This window comes from Mobula birostris, chromosome 6 (assembly GCF_030028105.1).
Source record: "Mobula birostris isolate sMobBir1 chromosome 6, sMobBir1.hap1, whole genome shotgun sequence".
NCBI classification, from domain to species: Eukaryota; Metazoa; Chordata; class Chondrichthyes; order Myliobatiformes; family Myliobatidae; genus Mobula; species Mobula birostris.
The window spans coordinates 34,139,975-34,162,011 of NC_092375.1; the positions used below are offsets into that span (position 1 = coordinate 34,139,975).

A 22,037-nucleotide genomic window follows, 5' to 3' on the forward strand; every position below is an offset into this window, starting at 1 on the left:
ATCATATGTACTGAGGTACAGTGAAAAACTTGTCTTGTATAACAGATCAATTCCTTATAACAGTACATTATGGTAGTACGAGGCAAAACAATAACAGTGCAGAACAATGTTACAGAGAAAGTGAATTGCAGGCAGACAATAATGTGCAAGGTCTTAAATGGGGTAAATTATGAGGTCAAAAGTCATACTACGGAGCCATTCAATGATATTATAACAGGAGGATAGAAGTAATCCTTAGTGATTGTAGTATGTACTTTCAGACCTTTGTATCTCCTGCCCAACGAGAGTGAGGAGAAGGGAAAAATGCATTCAGATACATCACCAAATTTAAATATTTAGATTTTTATTAATCTGTCACTTCTCCCATATTAATGCTGAGATAAATTGCCTACAAAAATTTTTTCCAGTTTGCTGCTCACTGACGTTAAATGTCACCCATGAAAAACCCCTAGATCAGCTCTATCCCTGTACTGCAACAACTTGTAGGTACAGTGGATTCCAGTTCATTGCAACACATTGGGACCAGTACATTTTGGCCCAAATAAACAATTGCCCCAATCTTTCACGGAAATAGTTAAAACTACCATTTAACTAAGTAACAATTTATGTATTTAAATGAAATACAGAACAAATTATAACACTGCCAATACCTGGACAGTATTATAAAACTATAATAGTTCCTAATAGTTATTGACAGAGGAATTCATCTGCCCCGTTCTTTTTGATTTACTGAACGTAAACAACATCAGCACAGACATCAAGTGCAGATAACGGACTGCCTTCATACAATGCTTAGACAATTGCATCCTCCAAATCTTTACTTTCATTGTAACTTTCAAGATAATTGTAGATACCTTCGTAATTCCTAACTTTAAGTAGCGAAATCGCTTTATTTTCACTCCCAGCGTTTGTGGTATCTCCAAGCCTGTACGCTTCCAAACGCGGTGAGCAAAACAGTTCCGAATTGTCTTACAATTTACTTCTCACCAACTATCAATGACAAAAATCACTGCTTTTTGAACACAAACATATGAAACTGACACTATTTAAAAGCAGATTGCTCTAAGTACAGTGTAGTGTTTAATAACTACACAAGACTACGCAACTGCGCCAGTCAAAAGTCTTCTGCTCCAATTAAGCAGCATATTGTCCCAAATAAACAAAGGAAATCCCAGCTATTTTCTCAATTTACTTTTTGTTCTTTAAGAGTTGTCCCAATTAAATGGCTGCCCCAATTAAACAACGGCTCACTTAACTGGAATCCACTGTATTTATTTCTTTGGAATCCCATTCACCTTCCCACCTTCCTTCCAAAATCACTGGTTTCCATTTGCCAGTTCCCTATCAAAGAGCTTCAATAACTAGGTAGAGGCTTTAGCTGCTCTACTTTAAGATTTTGGAATTTCCTTTCATCCTATCAGAGTGACTATAACTTTGTCTATTTGCCCCAATTCCTTTAGGCTCTCAAGTCAGGCTCTCAAATATGAAGTTTCTTTGGATGCTTTGCTCATTAAAGATGACATATACATTCAAGTAACTGTTTTGAACAAAAAAACAAACTAACTTACCTGATATGCAAGTTACTTGAGCAAGTTATTTGATTAAAACTGCATAATGCTATATAATTTTGAAATATAATAGTCATAAATGACAGCTAACGATATTTGCGGCCAACCTGTGAATAGGCAGCTCTACTAACGTCTCTTCTGATAGGATCACCCCGCACTTCAGCACACAATCTTTTCTTCTTGGGGCTTGGAACAGGTGAATCTGTCAAAGTGTCTTTACGAAGGCCTATTTTTCCTTCATTTATTTTTATATGTTCACATAGCTGGTCTCTTTTTTCTGTCTGTTTTACCTTACAAATGTCTGCAAAGAAACAAAGACACCATTTCTTTAGTACGCTGTTTACTCATAACTTCATTGTAGTAAGCTTCAGTCATTCAATTCAAATGCTGAAAAAAGTGAGTTGTATTAATCTTGTTGGCATTATGTATTTTATCTGATTTAAAAATGCAAGCAAAGTACATAATCTGGTCAATACATCACTACTGCTTGTGGGATCTTGTGGCAAATTTGCCACTAGGTTTACTACACCAGATTTCAAAAATACACCACCAGCCTTGCGACTTCTGAGATTGTGAAATGCAAGTATCTATTCTGTATTCTGGTAGATCATTATTTATTTATTTTTATTGTTATTTATTGACATACATTGCAGAGTACACCCACCCGGTCCTTCGAGCCACTGCACAGCAATCTCCCAATTTAATCCTTGCTTAATCACGGAACAATTTACAATGACCAATTAACCTACCAACCAGTATGTCTTTGGAATGTGGGAGGAAACTGGAGTACCTGGAGGAATCCCTTACAGTCATGGGGAGAACGTATAAACTCCTTACAGACAGCAACCGAAATTGAACTCGGGTTGCTGGTACTGTAAAGTGTTGTACTATCCACGAAGCTACTGTGTTGCCCCATTCTGCAGCTAGAACCAGGCTTGAACAAGGTTTAATGACTACAAACTTAAGATATTGATACAACCAACTTACTGAAAGTGGAGATTTAAAACAAAGTGTTGAATGGCATAAAGGTTTTACAAATTATTAGGTGACCAAAACTGTATACAGTACTTCAAATGCGGCCTCACCAATGACTTGTACAACAAGGTACGGTTCTAACTTGGCATCCCATCTGATGAGGGCCAGTGTTCTTAAATGCTCTTTTCACCACAGTATCCACGTGTAGCATCGCTTTCAACAAACGATGCTCTTGTAATCGCAAGTGCCTGTGTTCTACCACACTCCTTGTGTCCTACCATTCATAGTACAAGTCCTATGTTGATTTGAGTTTCCAAATTGCATCACCTCACACTTAGCTATATTATAGAAATCTATTTAGAAACATAGAAAACGTAGAAAACCTACAGCACAATACAGGTCCTTCAGCCCAGAACGCTGTGCCGAACATGTATTTACTTTAGAAAGTACCTAGGTTTACCCATAGCACTCCATTTTTCTAAACTCCATGTACCTATCCAGGAGTCTCTTAAAAGACCTTATCGTATCCGCCTCCACCACCACTGCCGGCAGCCGATTCCACTGACTCACCACTCTCTGCATAATAAAACTTACCCCTGACATCTCCTCTGTACCTACTTCCAAGCACCTTAAAGCCATGCCCTCTCATGTTAGCCATTTCAGTCCTGAGAAAAAGCCTCTGACTATCTATACTATCTGCGACTCCTTGGCCCACATCCCTTAACTTAAAAAGATTCCTTTATAATCTACGATAACCTTCTTCACCATCAACTACACCGACTACTTTTGTCTCACTCACAAACTTGCTGATCGAGCCTTGTACATATACTATATTCAGAAATAAGTTATCTAAGCAAACTCCCAATTCTAAATCTACTGGTGCCAGAAGTATTTCTTGTATTATGGGCAAAGTCTGAGAAAAACAGCCTAAATGTGCTATTCTCCAAACTTGTACACAGGAGTATGAAAAACCAAACTGCTTGGGGCAATTCAACATGAGGGTTAGCATCTGTAGAGGTAAATAGATGTTTGACGTTTTGGGTTGAGATCCTTTATCTGGACTGAAGAGGTATAGTGGAGATCACCAGTTGATAAAGGTGATGATGGGAAGTGGTGAAGATGAGCTAGTAAGCAAGAGGTGGATCCAGCTGAGGAGGACTTGATTGGCAGATTGAGTGTGTTGGGGGAGGAGGGGAAGGGTGGAGATGTGACAAGTGGAGATAAAGGGCTGCAGATTATGGAGTCTGATATGAAAGGACGGTAAAGAATGACATCAAATAAAGGGTTAATCAGCTGATGGGAACAGTGGTTTGGAGAAATAGCAGGAGCAGAGTATTGTGGACAGATGACTGAGATTCAACTGGAACTTTAAAAGGAAGAGAATGTCAAGTGTTACATTCTAAGATCATTTCAATTAGGGTAGCCCACAATGAGCTGTAATGGCACATATCATAAAGGACAAGAATCATTCCAATTCCATTTCTGCTTTTTACCATTTACTCTTACCAACTTACTGTAGGTTATTCAAACAAAATTCAACAAGACAGATAAGGAAAGGAGGCAAGAAAACGTGACTATTATGGGATACAAGTGCAGTCTTAAAAAAACTTGGAAACAAATACATGGGTAATGATAGGATTACACAGAATACTGAATTACACAATGATGGGTAATTCAGGTCCACTTTGATGGTATAGCCTACAGATATCAGAGCTAACTCATACAAGATTAACAACTGATTAGGACAAAGGAGATCTATGGAAACAAACAATGGAAAAAGAGTCTTACGAGTCATTCAATCTCATGCTTTTCTAACCACAATAGGCAACAACAATTTATTTACAAGTGAAATGGCACAGAATGCAAATCTGTAAATTAAGATTTAAAATTTTCAAGTCAGTCAAGTCACTTTTTATTGTCATTTCGACCATAAACTACTGGAACAGTACACAGTAAAAATGAAACAATGTTCCTCCAGGACCATGGTGGAATGTTGTTTCATTTTTACTGTGTACTGTACCAGCAGTTTATGGTCAAAATGACAATTTCATCCAATCCATCCAGATTAATATATTTGCAATAGCGTTGACCTAATCAATCATGAACTCAGAAACTAGTAAATTCTAGAATATATAATGAGATCAATGACTGATTAAGCATTGATTTGTCTTTATTTCAGATCTTAACTTAATGTTCAGATTTTTAGCATTAAAGGCAAAATTGCAGATTATGCTACTGGTATCATAACTTCCACAATAATTAACATAAATATAAAATACATTTTGAAATTAGCACATTCACACACGATACTGAATTCTACACACCTCTGACTCCTTTTTCTGAGTTTCTTAATGGTGAATAATCATCTTCTTTTGGTCTGAGTGAATTTTCGTTCTGCTTCCAACTATGACATTCTGATTTCCTCTCGGCCTTCACCTTACTGTAAATGACCAAACTCAATAGTAATATTGAGGAAAAACATCAACATTGCTACATAAGAGAAACCCTGTAATAGTAGTGACAACTATTTCAATAAACACCTAACTGCAGACAATAGGTTCTAGTACTGTTGGGACTATTTTCACTGGCAGTTTAGAGAAATAAATTGCAAATTACAATGAGTCGTTAACTGGCCTGTGAAATATGTTTACAATACAATTGGTTTCTCACTCTACCACAGACATTTTTGTAACATTGCTTAAATTTGCATAAAAGTTTATATAAGTCAGTTTAAAATATTACCTAGAGGAATAAAATGATTAAGGGAAAAGGAGCTGTGTTAATTAAAAGGAAAAAAATCAATGCTGAAGAATACTCTCCATTTAGTATACAAACTGTAGGAATTAAAATGAATGCTTTAAAAATTTACATTTAATAGTGTAATCAGAAATTTGGTTGCAAATGGGAAAAGACTGTGGTTAAACAAACATAACATTACAGGTCTCTCCTGATTCATAAGCATTCCCTTAACTGTTCTTTGGTTTTATTGAATTTGTTATTTAATGAAAGTTTCGCCTAATAAAACAAATTGTAGAAAGCACAACAGGAGACAGATCTTTCAAGCACAGTCCTTTTCATGGGGTTAATGGGATAGAGCTTGTGAAATAAAATGCTATTTAAAATGGCAAAAAAAAAACTCAAAACACCTGCCCTTCACTATTTGGCAACTTTGGAACTGAATGACTTGCAAGTTTCAACTTGGATGTTTTGGCTTGTCATACCTAGCATGGTTTGCTTTTGATTTACTGCACCCACACTAGGAGGACAGCAATCATCTTCTGATCACTTAATTAAGATTTTACTGTATCTGGAACTCTTATGAATTTTCATTTAATAAATGGTTCTTTACAAACCTAACTCCTTTGTTAACTGGAGAAGATCTGTACAGGCAACTTCTGCTTTACAGGGGAAATGCATGAATCGTATTGTGATATTCTGTAACACAAAGCTTCATCACTTGCATGTGTGTCAAGTAATGCCGGGTGAAAAAAAATACATTTAGTGTTTATTTATTTATTTTTTCTTCACATAAATTCTATGACATTGAACTTATTCCATTTCTCAAAAAAGTTTTAGGTGTTGATTTGTGATTCAGTAAGGGCAAATTCCCGTTACTGGAATGGCTTTACTGTTTGGGTCACCTGTATAATATTTTAGCAAGACAGGATTCCTGAGAAAAGAAATAATATACTATATAGGATACATACCAAGACAGATTTACTTTTATAAAGTTACAGAATGATCAAAATGACTAAACATAATCGTGAGATCATGAGACAGAGAGTGAAATGCAAAAGGAAACCTTTAGGAAAATCTGGATCGCAATAAGAAGTGTTGTTCAACTAACACAATACACCAGCGAAAATAATTAAGTGATGGGTACCTTTAAATTAGCCCTCAGCTAAGCTAAGAAAAAAAATAAAAATTAGAGCACAAGTTTAAAATAAGAGTAGATTTTAGTAAGAGGAATATGTTTGCTTTTTATTTTTGTTTTAGAAAACAGGTAGTTAGGGCCCACAATATTTAATCAATTGTGTTGAATCAGGTCTGCCATTTGGGATCCTCTCTATCTGGATTTGCCTGCCTTAGAGATGGACAGCTGAACCCACTGACCTTCTGCACTGGGAATCAGGAGGGTAGTAAGATCCAGGGACTTTAGCACCAGATAGGTCTTAGAAGGCCTGACCCTAGAAGGTGCAGACACACTCCCAAAAGAAGCAAAGCTGATAGATAACCTCAGCATTGCATCAAAAGTTTGTAAACATCTTTGATATTCCAGTACATTTTAAAAACTTTGAGGTAAATTAGTTTTAAAAGTTAATTAAAATGTATCAAAACACATAAATAAATTCATAGTATTATCCAGCTTCATTTATTTTCACTTAAAATTTTCAGTAAACTGGGATTCTGTTTACTCGTGTAATGTAGGAATAAAAATCCTTAACCTATCCTGCAGAAAAGTATCCTGACTCTGTTGACATGACTAATTCATATCATGAAAATAGTATAACAAGCTTTAAAACTAAACTTCTTCTCATTATACTATCAATTACTTTTCAATTGCATTTATGATTCTGAGAGCACAAATACTATGTTACTGCCTCTCAACCATGGATTAATGTTACAAACTTTGTTTTTATTAACAGAAAACCGTGTCTGTACACATTAAAGCAAAAGCTTCGTCTGTCTACTTCTCTCATCATGTTACCAACATAGACTGCAAAATGTAAAATACGAAAGCGTTAGTCAAGTCAGTTATGCAATTCCAATATAGTTTCTTACTATTATTCTGAGGAACAAGCAGAAATAAGTATCACAATAGTACTTCATTTTTGTATTAACTGCATCTACTTTGAAAACTCTGATCAAAACTATATAACTCAAGTTACAATTCATATTGTACTAATTATTCTATGCAGGTATGAAGTATTTATACATTTACATATGCAATGACTGCGAATTCAGTAGAGAGTAGTTTCTAATAGATGGGGTATACCAAGAAAGTGGAGGTAAACAAAAATTACTAAATTGGGCTTGGAATATTCAATTCACATAAAAAGGAAATGTTTTTTAAAAAATCATAAAAATACTTTTGAGACATTACATTCTGATTAACAAACGCACAAGTCAAACAGGACTGCTGGAATGCACTGCTGAAAAGGTGTGGACAAATGTTCTGGTATCTTTCTCTATTTCACCCCCTTCAGCTCAGTAACACAAAACTCTATGCTGCTGTGCAGTTCAGTGGAATGTATACTAAGGCAGGTATCAATTGCTGCTGAAATACTATCAACTATGAATGTTGCTCTTTACTTTTTGTAAAATTCTGTTGGACTCCCAGCAAGAAGAGCTACGCTTGACTGAACATTGCTGGCAACGAAACATTGAAGGCTAGGCGTGTAAGATGCAATCAAAACAAAGCAGGTCTTTCCATATCCATCTAATTGCCTTTCCATGCAATGTGTGCAAAAAAAAAATGGCATACCTGGTGTGTTCACACCAAGACTGCATGACTGAAATGACCACGGTATGAAAGTAATTGCAGATATACAAAGGGTTGGAAATAACTCCAAAATATGTAGCTTGGGAGGTTGAATTATTCTCCGATCTTGGCAATCCATTTTCAAACTTTGCATCACTAAACGAGAAGACATCATCAGTATACTGTTCATTTGTGGTGGATCCTCTGAAAGGGCACTTATCAATCACCAAGCATTCAGAGGACACACCACTGAACAGCACATTGATGATGTCTCCTCATATGGTGAGGAAACGTTTGCAATTGGATTGCTAATTTCAGAGAACAGCACAATCCAACCATACAAAGCGTTACCTCTATTTGCATGAATTATATGCAGTGCCTATGTTTTATTGTGTTACAACATTGAATCACAGTGGATTTAGTTTGGCTTTTTGACACTGATCAACAGAAAAAGACTCTTTCGTGTCAAGTGAAAACAAACCTCTACGAAGTGATCTAAATTAATAACAAATTTTAAAAAAACACAAAATAACTGATTGCATAAGTATCCACCACCCTTTAATGTGACACACCAAATCAACACTAGTGCAGCCAAATGCTTTTAGAAGTCATATAATTAGTTAAATGGAGGTCTGTTTTTGGAGACCTGTGTGCAGTCAAGGTGCTTCAACTGATTGTAGTAAAAATACATCTATATCTGGAAGGTCCAACTGCTGGTGAGTCAGTATTCTGGCAAAAACTACACCATGAAGAAAAAAGAACACTCCAAGCAACTCCACGAAAAGGTTATTGAAAAGCACAAGTCAGGAGGTGGATACAAGAAAATTTCCAAGTCACTGAATATCCCTTAGAGTATAGTTAAGCCAATCATCAAGAAATGGAAAGAACATAGCACAGCTGTAAATCTGCCTAGAGCAGGTCATCCTCAAAAACTGAGTGACCGTGCAAGAAGGGGACTAGCAAGGGAGGCCACCAAGAGACCTACGCCAATTCTGGAGGAATTAAAAGCTTCAGTGGCTGAGATGGGAGACAGCACATACAACAACTGTTGCCCAGGTACTTCACAAGTCGCAGCTTTATGGGAAAGTGGCAAAGAGAAAGCCACTGTTAGAAAAAAACCCACATGAAATCTCAGCTAGAGTTTGCCAGAAGACACGTGGGAGACTCTGAAGTCAGCTGGAAGAAGGTTCTATGGTCTGGAGAAACCAAAATTGAGATTTTTGGTCATCAGACTCAACATTGCACATACCATCCCTACCATGAAGCATGGTGGTGACTGCATCATGCTGTGCGGATGCTCCACTGCAGCAGGCCCTGGAAGGCTTGTGAAGGTAAAGGGTAAAATGAAGGCAGCAAAATACAGGGAGATCCTGGAGGAAAACCTGATGCAGTCTGCAGGAGAACTGCATCTTGGGAGAAGATTTGTTTTTCAGCAAAACAATGACCCCAAGCATAAAGCTAAAGCTACACAGGAACGGCCTAAAAACAACAAAATTAATGTCCTGGAGTGGCCAAGTCAGAGTCCAGACATCAATCCAATTGAGAATTTGTGGCTGGACTTGAAAAGGGCTCTTCACTCATGGTCCCCATGCAATCTGACAGAGCTTGAGCAGTTCTGTAGAGAAGAATGGGGAAAATTGCAGTGTCCAGATGTGCAAAGCTGATAGAGACCTATCCACACAAACTCAAGTGTAATTGCTGCCAAAGGTGCATCTACTAAATACTGACCTGAAGGGAGTGAACACTTATGCAATCAGTTACTTTGTGTTTTATATTTGTAATTAATTTAGATCACTCTAAAGAGATCAGTTTTCACTTTGACTTTTTCTGTTTTTCTGTTGATCAGTGTCAAAAAAGCCAAATTAAATCCACTGATTCAATGTTGTAAAACAATAAAACATGAAAACTTCCAAGTGGAGGGATGAATTCTTATTATAGGCACCGTATGAAACTTTCAATAGGATTAATTATATAAGATAAAGAAAAATCTGGTGTACAGGGTACCCTATTTTTCATTTCCACCTACGTAACAAGGAACAGCTGATAAATCTGGAACCCAGAAATATTATGGTGTAGATGACTAAATTTGGGAGAATGCAGTGTTCTTAGAGAATTGTAGGGCAATGATAGAATTCAAATAGTCATACAAATTAAACCAGTTTGGAATATGTTAAGTGCAGAAACCTTTTAGGAAAAAATTACAGAATAAAAATGAAATTTTATGTGATCCAGGTAAAAACATGCAAGTATTTCAGGCATCTTAATGCACTAAGTGAATATTTTTAGACAGATTGTTAAAATAATTCCCATTCCTCAAAATTTTACATCAATAAGGAATACAGTCACAATATCTGCATTTTTATCCAAGAAAACTGCAACAACTTAGAAGAGATCTTCTTTTGTGTAAATAAAATTGTTAATAACACTTGCTCTCAGAATTAGAAAACTCATTACCTTAGACATGTACTGAACAGCATTAGGAACCAAGGAGATACACTATTAACTGAAGCTAACTCACCAACTTTAGTGAAGAATTGATAATATAAACCAGACCACCACCAACGAAAAATTGCTTTGTAAATTTTAAACATGAGGAAGTCTGCAGATGCTGGAAATCCAAAGCAACACACACCAACTGCTGGAGTAACTCAGCAAGTTTGGCAGCATCTACAGAAAAGAGTAAACAGTTGACGTTTTGGACCAAGACACTTCTTCAGGAAGGAAGAGGGAGGAAACCTGAATTAAAAGGTGGGGGGAGGTAATAAAGCTGGCTGGAAGGTGATAGGTGAAGCCAAGTGGGTGAGAAAGATCATTGGCTGGAAAATAAAGAATCTGATAGGAGAATGGACAATAGGAGAGAGGGAGCCAACCTTGCATTTTGTATGTATTGCAAATTAGATTTTTCTTTCTTTTTTTTTAAATATTTTAATAATACTTATCTTTTTAATTTACTCCCCCCCCCACCTGAACCTATCGCAAATTAGATTTTTGAAAACATGTTAGTATCATGCTAAAGTTAAATTCAATCCAAGCATCACCCACAGATTATTCCATAGTAGATTTTCTGGATGTACAAATCGTTGTAAGGTAAAGGTCACAACCAATTTAGTCCAAACAAGAAGAATGTATTGAATATAAATTGGAGCTACAGGAAGATGAACTATGCAGGAGACATTCCAAGGTTAATAGTTGAAAGACTAAGATTTAATGTAGCAGTGATCAGATTATATTCACATTACAATATTGATTTCCTGAAAATCTGACTTAAGTGTATCATTTTGTAAAAAGTTGTGTAGTTCTAGCATTTAAACTGCTGTACAAGTAGACCACTAATGTTATTGTTCCTTTTCACACCTTGCAGCACATTGAGCAGCATTTTTGCTGTTTCCTTAGCATTTGTCTGATTCTTACAAGGCCAAGTTGCTGGCTCAACACTCAACCAGCACAGATGGAAAGCGTGTAAGGAGCCAACCAGATTCGAACTTGGGAATATTCGCCTCGAAATCCGGTGCTGATGCCACGACACCACCAGCCAGCTAATATTATCAATGTAATTAAATAATGATCCTTTGGTAATTGAAGTACCATATCATATTAACTGAGAAAAAAATGTCAATCTCCTTGGGCCACTAATATCATTGGCATTAAAATCCATTGAATGCTAACAATTTGCTTTCTAGTAATTTGAAAAGGAAATTTGGTTAGGAGGAGGAAAAAAAAGGGAAACAGGTAGAGCAGCAGACTACAACAAAGTGCACAACCCCCGAGACTAAATGAAATAAATCAGGGACTTTTGGGATTTCAATACAATACTGCAATTGATCTTTTTAAACTTCTCATGCGATGTATGAATCAAATGTTGAAAACACTGTTTATTTCTGTTAAGGTACGCTTAGGAAGGAAGTGCAATCATGTATCCCTGATTTCTGTATACTTCTGACAACCTTAGGTATTATTTTTACAGAGGAATGAAAAATGTACTACAAGTCCAAATATTGCACATCTAGTGGAAATATTCTACGACAAAGATAACCTATGCTCTATAAAAGATTAAGTGCGTGTGCCTGAATGTCAACAAAATTGAAATAAATTTATATCATAAATATCTTAAGGAGAGCACCAGTAAAGTATAAAATAGCTTTGGTAATGTCTAGACCAGTGGTCCCCAACCTCCGGGCCGCGGACCGATATTGGGCAGCAAAGCATGCAGTGGTACAGCGGTAGCTGGAATGCACCCAGCACGTCTTTAAGAAAAAAGCCGAAATAAACAAGCTAATTAATTTAGGTGCCACCCGTTTATTTCGGCTTTTTTCTTAAAGACGTGCTGGGTGCGTTCCGGCTACCGCTGCACCCCTGCATGCTTCATGGCCCGGAGGTTGGGGACCACTGGTCGAGACAATCATGCTTTTCCAAAGTGGATGCTCCATGTGGCTACTGCAAAGTAGGTCAAGGATATAACAACTTCCAAACTCCTACCAAATACCACACTTCCGTATATTTTTAAATGAGTTTCTTTGATTTCTTTTACAGCCAGACTAATATGTACTATAGTTTCATAAATGTTTGTGGCTAAGCACACTGGAAATTTAAGTAGAATGAAAAAAATCAGGTATCTCCGAGAAAAAGCAATAACTTGCATAAAATACAGGGAAAGCTTACCTTACAATGTAAAAAAACAATATGGATTTACTGTAGTAATTGTCCGAAATCAAAAGTATCCTTAAACTAGCAACAAGCTCGAAATCAAAAAAATGGATGTTTTTCGTCAAGTTTTCAATTTGAGGTCTCACTGCAACCTCTAAAAGTGTTTCACAGCTGTAGCAATAACAAACATTAACCAGTGTCAAGGTAGCAACCACCAAGTTTATCTGTCAGGAGGCAACTTGCCAAGAAGCCATGGACAACTTTGCCAGCAGAAGACAATGTGAGGCAAGCACAGTAGGATTTTCTAACAGATGTACCATATCCCAAAAATATGATGTTTCCTTAACAGGCTTTTTCTTTGTGATTTCAAGACAAAAGTATACCAAGTGGTTAAGAGAAGAACTCCAGTCTTTAGCTTTATATGACAGACATAACTAATTTTAATTCTGTCAATCCTAAGGTATTGTTGTGTGATGGAGGACTTACTTTCATCTAGAACGCCAGTATAAACAGCAGAAATTTTTGAACAGTTTAACTAGTATTTAAGGAGATAAAATAGAGTGCAGCCTCGCCATCTAGTGGTTACAGCCTGCAATACAACATCAAAGCATTCATCTGCTGTATAAAATATAATTTGCATTCATCCGCAGTATAAAATATAATTTTCTCCACCCCCCACATTAAATGATGACATTGTAAACAACCAAAATATGGATAGAAAATGTTCATTTCTAACATATTCCTTGTAATAAAAAAGCATATATTAAAAAATGCATTAAAATTATCAGGCTTCAACCAGAGATGCATTGGTTAGTGAAAGCTTAGCAGATTAAGACAAGGCAAAATCAGATTCCAAAAATGGAATACAATAGAATGGTTCCATCTTGGAGAACAGTAGAAAAGATCCATTTTGGCCAGGAAGATCAATAGGGAGAGGGAAGCTAACCAAAAGCATGGATTCCAAGTAGGTATAATGATGACAAAAACAAAATTACTTCAGAAGGTGTAAATGTCGAGTGCAATATTAGATCAATGGACATATCCTACAGCTTATTTAAAGTTAGGAATGCAACTTATATATTGTGCAAACAATAGGTGACAATGATGCACAAATCATTGTCAAGCGCCATGGTAATGTAGAAGTTAATGCAATGCTATTAGAGCTCAGGTTGTTCCACAGTTCAATTCCAGCGCCATCTGCAAGGAGTTTCTACATTCTTTCCGAGCATGTGGATTTTCTATGATGCTCCAGTTTCCTTCCACATTCCAAAGACGTACCGGTTAGTAGGTTAATTGGTGATTGTAAATTATCCTGTGATTAGGCCTGGGTTAAATAGGTGAGTTGCTGGGCAGTGTGGCTCGTTGGGGCTGTTCCAAGCTGTATCTCTAAATAAATAAAGTCTTTGCAGATTTTTACAAAGAAACAAAACTGATCCCATAGCATTTGTGCATTTTGCAGCAGTTAGAAGCATAGCTCATGAACCCACCTGCTGGATAAAATGTTGGACTGACTATCGGGATGAGATGTTTTGATTTCCTCCTGACAATTAATTGTTAGCTCATTGGTTGCTGATGTGTGATGCCTTGCATGAGAAGTATCAGCATTTTCGACATTGCTGCAGTCTCCTTTATGTAGGCGCAGCAAATGTTTTCTTCCTGAATCTGTCATCAGCACATCTCTGAGTACAATTCTGGGTTCCCTGTTGTAAGCAAAGTGCAACAAACATTTTATTTTAGAAAATGTACTAATGGAAGTACTGCCAAAGTAAAATGAAGATGGACAGGGAAATGAAAGGGCAAAATACACTGAAACAATAAGAGGTTTCATGTAGCAAATACTAGTTTCTGTACAGTTCAGCCCAATTCTCTGGTAGTTTTTTTGGAGTGCTTAATGCTTTCTATGTATTATGGAACAGTGAGTGGAAAAGATTGGCTACTGGAGCTGTAGGGTTGGAGAAAGCAGCCACTGAAGGAGGAAGATAAATGTAGGTCCTGGATGGGTGAAGCTTTTTAACAGTTGCTGCTGTTACATTCATCCAAGCATGGAGAAAAGTTTCAATGCACTCCTGACACATCGATCCAGCCTTGTAAGATGGTGAAAAGGCATTGCTGAATCCAATGACAAAGAGCATCCATTCTCTAATCTGCTACTTTAGCTAGATTAATGAAGCGGCCGGTCAAATTAAATATCCAGTTAACAGTGACTCAAAGATACTAAGAGTGGATAACAACAACCTCTTACTCAATATCAGCAAGACCAAGGAGTTGATTATCGACTTCAGAAGAAAACCAGTGGTCCATGAGCCAGTTCACATCAGAGGATCAAAGGTAGAGAGGGTCAGCAATTTTAAATTCTTCGGTGTTATTATTTCGGAGAACCTGCCCAGCACGAAAGTGCAATTATGAAGAAAGTACAGCAGCGCCTCAACTTCTTTGGGAGTTTGAAGAGATTCAGAATGACATCTAAAACTCTGACGAATTTCTATAGCGGTGTAGTGGAGATGGTATTGACTGGCTGCATCACAGCCTGGTATGGAAACACCAATGTCCTTGAACAGACAATCCTACAAAAAGTAGTGGATACAGCCAGTTTGTCACGGGTAAAGTCCTCCTAATCATTGAGCACATCTACATGAAGCACTGTTGCAGGAGAGCAGCATCCTTCATCAGGGACCTTCACTGTCCAAGACATGCTCTCTTCTTGCTGCTACATCAGGAAGAAAGTACAGGAGCCTCAGGATTCACACCACCAGGTTCAGGAACAGTTACTATCGCTCAACCATCAGGTTCTTGAACCAGTGAAGATAAATTCACTCAGCTTCACCTGTCCAATCATTGAAATGTTACCACAATCAATGGACTCATTTTCAAGGACTCTTCATCTCATGTTCTCAATATTTATAGTTTATTTATTTATTATTTATCTTTTTGTATTTGCATAGTTTGCCATCTTCTGCACTCTGGTTGAATGCCCAAGTTGGGCGATCTTTCATTAATTGTTATGGTTATTATTATACAGATTTATTCAGTATACCCATAAGAAAATGAATCTTGGTTGTACTTGGTAACATATATGTACTTTGATAATACATTTATTTTGAACCTTGGTTAGTAATGCATTGAACATCATGGAAAGGTGATCAGATGTACTGGGCAGAAATGGCCATTGGCTGTCATTTGTGTGGCATAAATACCTCGTAACACAAATCCAGGCCATGCCTAAATCTTGTCCATGTGTTTCTGTATACTGGCAAGGATAGCTTAACTAGATTGCAAATGTGGAAAATTCTGATCCCACAGGTGTTGTTATCCCCACATCCAACATTATAATGATAAAGCAGCTGAAGCCAGAGATTTTTTAGATCTGAAGTATAACGCCCTGGACTTGAGAATACGGACCTCCAAGAACCATTGTTTTAGATCTGATCCAGCCAGTGATTGTCTCCCCTATCCTACTCGTCATTACTTTGGATTCCCTAATACTTCAACTTTACTCACATCTTTTGATGCCAGAATCATCCCAAACATATTTTTTAAATCTTTTACAAATACAGTATTCATTGTCAATTTTTTCATTACACTAAGGGTGGCTTAAATAAGACATTGAACAAATCACCAGCAAGTTCATGTTTTCTCATTACATTTCTTTTCCAATATTGAGGTAGAACCACAACTAATAGCAATAGCTGATCGGCCCTGCTCACTTGCATAGGTTAGCTTGTAATTCAGCATCACCAAGACCAAAGGATGGAGGTAATACAAATGTCACCATAGTAACCCAGTGATAATATGTTTTTCAATGAGGATTACTGTGTTTGAAATAATACAGGTGCTTTCTCATTATGCCACCTTTTTTTCATTCGGATGCTATGCTTACTGTCAGGAAAATTTCTGAGCCAAGGTGAGTATCAACCATTGCAATGTCTGTGGAAAGGCTGCAAGAGCTTACATGAACAAATGAAGAATTAAAATGACATTAGGCTAGAGCAATCAAAATGACATAACATTTAACAGTAAATTTAAACAAAAAAAGGTTATCTTAACACTATAAACAGACAACCCAAGTTAAATTTAGTGGTCAACTGTCATTGCTTTCCAAACAAGTGAAGTCAGGTAATAAGAGGCATAGATTGAGTGGATAGCCAAACTATTTTCACCAGGGCAGAAATGGCTAATACCAGAGGACATCATTTTAAGCTGACTGGAAGAAAGTATGGGGATGGAAAGAGGGGTGTGAGAGTTAATTAATTTTTTTTTAAACAGAGATTGGTGAGTGCTTGGAACATCCTGCCAGGGATGCAGATAGAGGCAGATTTTTTTAAAAAATTGAGACACAGCCCCTCTAGTCATGCTGTCCAGCAATCCCCTGATTTAATCCTAGCCTATTTATGGGACAACTTACAATGATCTATTAACCTACCAGCCGGCATGTCTTTAGATTGTGGGAGGAAAACAGAGCACCAGGAGAAAACCCATGCAGGGTGGATCGTACAAAGTACTTACAGGCAGCTGTGGGAAATGAACCCACGTTGCCTGTACTGTAAAGTGCTATGCTAACCACTAAGCTACCATGCTGTCCTACTTTAGGAGCATTTAAGAAACTCTTGGATAGGCACATGGATGATAAAAAAAAATGGAGGACAATGTAGGAGGGAAGGGTTAGATTTATCTTGGAGTAGGTTAAAAAGTCAGTGCAACATCATGAACCAAAGGGCCGATACTGTGCTATAGTACTCTATGTTCTTTAGCATTCACCAAGTCCAAGCATGAGTCAAATTCATTTGTATTTCGATTGACATTGCATTTTAACACATATTTGGCATTGAATAGCTTCCCCAGATAGATAAGTAACATTGTCAATCAACTTTGGTTTAAAATTATTGGCTGCAGTACTTAAACGGATTAACTGAATTTCAACCATACAATTTCTACTTTTCACAAAAATAATAATTGCACAAAGCACGTTAAAAAAAACAGATTTGCATAACGACTATTAATGATATTCTTACTTTAGTTGTTCAAAGCCAGGAAAGTTCTGTCTTGATGGGCAGTTCCTCCTTTGATTACAAGTAAGCAAATGATGATTTCTTGTTTTATTGAAAGTATTGTACGATGATGGCCAACCTTTCTGGAAGTAGATCAAAATTTAAGACTTGAACACATTTTCTATGGAAATATATTCAACTGAAATGTTACTGGAGTCACCTACAGTAGAATTAATGGCTTCCTGCTGGCTCCAGCAACATTTTGCAACTAGTGCTGAAAATATAATAAAGACTCTCTATACTGCATCATCATTGAATTCCCTTCCAATGAGACCAGAATATAGTCAACAGAGAATGTCGGTGTTTTGCTGGAGTTGAACTTTCAAACAAATAGAGCTAAATGAAATATGGAAAAAATTAGTGAAGTACATTTCTAGTCTATCAGGGGAAATAAAAGTGGATTTTCTATGGTGCCAACTCAAGGGTCACTACAGTAAAACCTTTCACAAGATAATGATGTCAATATTTTACATCTGCTAAAAATGAACAATAACTCAAAAATGTTATTGCAAATTTAAAGTTGAACATTTGTGGATGAAACTTTTCAATGTTACTTGCAGAAGAGGTCTCCACAGGTGGCTGTCTGATGTATTCTCTGGCAGAGTCAGGGGTGGGGATGTGGATTTTAAAATTGGATTTTAAAGGGGATTAAGGGGTAGTGAAGGTATAATTTGTCCATCTGTGCTGATCATCCCATCCTTGACTAAGCTGTTCCACCGTGAACACGATCTGTTATGAGTCAACATGATGCTTTCAGATCAGGTCATGTATAGCATATACCTCTGCCATACCACTCAGGTGTGTTTCTGAGGTACAGGGACTAGCGACCCTTGTGTCTGTTTAGTGTTCTATCGCTGAGCAGCAGTGAACCATCTGATTGGCCTATCAGAGTTCTCTTTGGGAACTAGTTGACTTGATCAGCATTTCTGATCTGGCTATTCACGATTGCACTTAATAAATACAAAATAAATAAATAAATACCTTTCCCTATAGCTCCAACTCTCAAATTCTGGCAACATTCTTGTAAATTTTCTCTGCACTCTTTCAAGCTTATTGATATCTTCCCTATAAGTAGTTGACCAGATCTACACACAATACACCAAATTCAGCCTCACCAATGATTTGCACAACTTCAACAGAATACCCAACTCCTATACTGAATGCCCTGATTTATGAAAGGCAATGTGCCAGAAGCTCTCCTTATGACCCCATCTACCAGTGATGCTACTTTCAAGGGAATTATGGATCTGTATTCCCAGGCCCCTTTATTCTGTGTCATAATTCAGAGCCCTACCATTCTTACTCTGATCTGTCCTTAAAATTGTAACACCTCACACTTGCCTGCATTAAATTCCATCTGCCATCAGCACAAAGCACTTACAGCATTTGATATTTGAGATTTCCAACATTGTTTTCTGAAACTTTACTATTCCATGGGAGCAGAACACGAATTTTGATTAATTCCCTCTCAATAAAAAGGGAAGTTCTATTAACCAGCCTATTTTCAACATATTGAAGCAACAATATCAAAGCCTTTTGACAGGATGGGAACAATGATTGTGAAATGGGCATTCTCTCCAAGTAGCTGTTGCCTTGGTAACAATTGGCTGCAGGTAGAAGGTAGCTGTGGAAGTTCTAACCATTCACATGCCATAAAGTTTCTTTAGACATTTTATCAAGACTCCATCAAATTGTTCCCAGCAATTTCCCCAGTTTGTCAAACTGGACCTGCCCTTTCTAAATCCATGCCGCATCTGCCTGATGGAATCACTTCTGTCCAGATATCTCACTTCCTTAATGATAGCTTCAAGCATTTTTCCAAATACAGATGTTAAACTAACTGACTCAAAATTACTTACCACCTTTTCCCTCATCCTGTTGAGGTTTCCCTTGTTTATGTATATTACACTAGTTTTGGATTGAATAATTGCATTTTGCATTTGTATGAGAGATTCAATCATACTGCGAGATTCAATTACTGAGAATTGTTGATAAAGTGATTCTTCCTTTAGATGAAAATATCTGCTTCTGTAGTTAACCACATTCTATTGCTCTACATATGCCTTCAACAATTCACTTCATCAAATATTCACCCTAACAATATCCATAATTAAACTAATGAAGTCCATATAACCAGTCATTAATGAATATCACAGAACATTATTATATCTTGAAAGGTGCTTTAAAAATATATGGAAGAATTTGCATGAAACTGGATTTCTGTGTCAGGTCATTCATGATGCAGAAAATCCACGTGTAGACATCTCACTTAAAATGGGAAAGGATGAATCATGTCACAGAGTCATACATCGTGGAATCAGGCCCTTCGGCCTATGTCAACTGTAAAATTGCTTTGCTCTGTGGCGCTGTGGAAAAGCTGATAGTGAGGAAGACCAAGTCAGGAAGCCTTTAAATTTAACCAAGTATAAGAAATACGAGTTCAAGTTCAGTTGAGACCTGGCAAGGTCCTGGTATTAAGCAACAGATTAAGGCCTTGTAGTTAAAAGTTGGTATTGTTTTTATTAACCAAAAACTCAAACCCTAATTTACTCTCAGCATCTTTTAAAGAAAGATGAGGGGAGGAGAGGAAGAAGTACAAGGTAGTATGTGATAAGTGAAACCAGAAGAGGGGGAGGGGTGAAGTAAAGAGCTGGGAAGTCCATTGGTGAAAGAGAGAAAGTGCCCAAGAAGGGGGAATCTGATAGGAGAGGACAGAAGGTCATGGAAGAAAGAAAAGGAGATGGACCACCAGAGGGAGGTCATGGGCAGCTAAGTAGATAAGGTGAGGGAGGGAACTGGCAATGGGAATGGTGAAGAAAGGGGAGGGGTAATTACCAGAAGTTCGAGAAATGTTTTTCTGACAGTATCTGCATCACCAAGACAAATTAAAGAGGGACAATTAATGTTGATATTATAATGCTGCCAGCAACCTCCAGAATCTGAGAAAGAACAAAAAGAATTAGGTCACACGATTAAGATACCAATGCCAAAGCATTTCAGGAAATATGTGGAGAGAGTTAAAAGAAAAACAAAGAACATTAACTGCTAATGAAATTTCTCGTCAACTCACATTTGAGGCTTTCAAATTTTCAATTCGTGAATCAGTAAGTCTGGATAGAGGAGAAAGTGTCTCTATATTGTCCATCTGGGAGATCTTTTTCTTCTTTGGAATTTTAAATTTTGCCCCAGACTAGAAATAAGAAGAAAATTATAATACAATACTGAAGAAAAAACACCTCATCACTTAAAACCTGAAATGCTGAATTTTAAAATATCATTAAAAAGTTACAATAGATTGCTCTCTAATGTAGCAAAGCTTCCTAAGGCATTTCATAGAAATCTCTCAAAATAAGATTCAACACACAGCCAAATAGTACTTCCTTTCTCCATTTTTATTAAATTTATTAAATTTCATACACATAAATACAGAATTCATAAGGATAATTATAAATCAAAATAAGGTAGCACACAATGCACTATATATAATTCACACTGATACAATCACGGTATCCCATATTCATAATCAATCAAATAAAATAAACTGAATTATGAAATACAATAATATGGTTAACTATATTATGAAAAGAACCTACACCCACTACCAAGACAAAGCTGGTTGGTTAAAAAAAAACAAAAGAAGAGTACTTTACCACATAGTGTTTTATAATAATAGCCCAGATCTATATTTTAATAACAATAACAATTCAAAGATTTTCAAAATAATTCAGAAAGGGTCCCCATAACGTTTGAAAATCTTGATTAGAATCAGAAATTGAACAACGAATCTTCTCTAAATTTAAACATGACATAACATTGCATAACCATTGAGCATGTGTCGGGAGGGGCAACCTCCTTCCATTCAAGCAAGATCGCCCTCCTAGCCATAAGAGAAATAAAAGCCAGTACCCGCAAGTGAGAAGGCTCCAAAATTATAGCTCTTTCCTCAAAAATACCAAATAAGGCAGTCAAAAGATTGGGCTTAAAATTAACTTTAAAAAGCACAGAGAAAGTTTGGAATACATCTTTCCAATATTTTTCAAGGCTCGAACATGACCAAAACATATGAATTAATGAAGTCTCTCCATTATTACATCTGTCACAATAAGGAGATATATCTGCAAAAAAATGAGAAAGCTTGTCTTTAGACATATGAACCCTATGTACCACTTTAAATTGTAGGTGGGAATGACGAGCACATAATGATGAAGAATTAACCATTTTGAAAATAGACCTCCAGGTCTCATCAGATAATGAAGTCTGTAAATCCTTTTCTCAATCTTTTTAAATTTTGTCTAAAGAAGCTATTCTCAGTCCCAACAACAG

The 22,037-nt window shown here is 36.8% G+C and overlaps 1 protein-coding gene across 6 annotated transcripts in view; it reads right to left on the bottom strand.

Moving 5' to 3' along the window:
• The window catches only part of LOC140198924 (sentrin-specific protease 7), a 119,504-nt gene that overhangs the window by 45,826 nt on the left and 51,641 nt on the right, over positions 1 to 22,037 (bottom strand). For 4 of the 6 annotated variants that reach the window (XM_072260185.1, XM_072260184.1, XM_072260183.1 and 1 more), the window contains 5 exons: positions 20,785 to 20,904; positions 17,679 to 17,797; positions 14,157 to 14,369; positions 4,868 to 4,983; positions 1,676 to 1,869 (listed from right to left, as the gene is read on the bottom strand). In XM_072260185.1, coding sequence (XP_072116286.1) covers positions 1,676 to 1,869; positions 4,868 to 4,983; positions 14,157 to 14,369; positions 17,679 to 17,797; positions 20,785 to 20,904 — 762 coding nt within the window. Of the gene's footprint in view, positions 1 to 1,675; positions 1,870 to 4,867; positions 4,984 to 14,156; positions 14,370 to 17,678; positions 17,798 to 20,784; positions 20,905 to 22,037 lie in introns of those variants that run through there. The other 2 variants (XM_072260188.1, XM_072260186.1) reach the window with 2 other exon arrangements.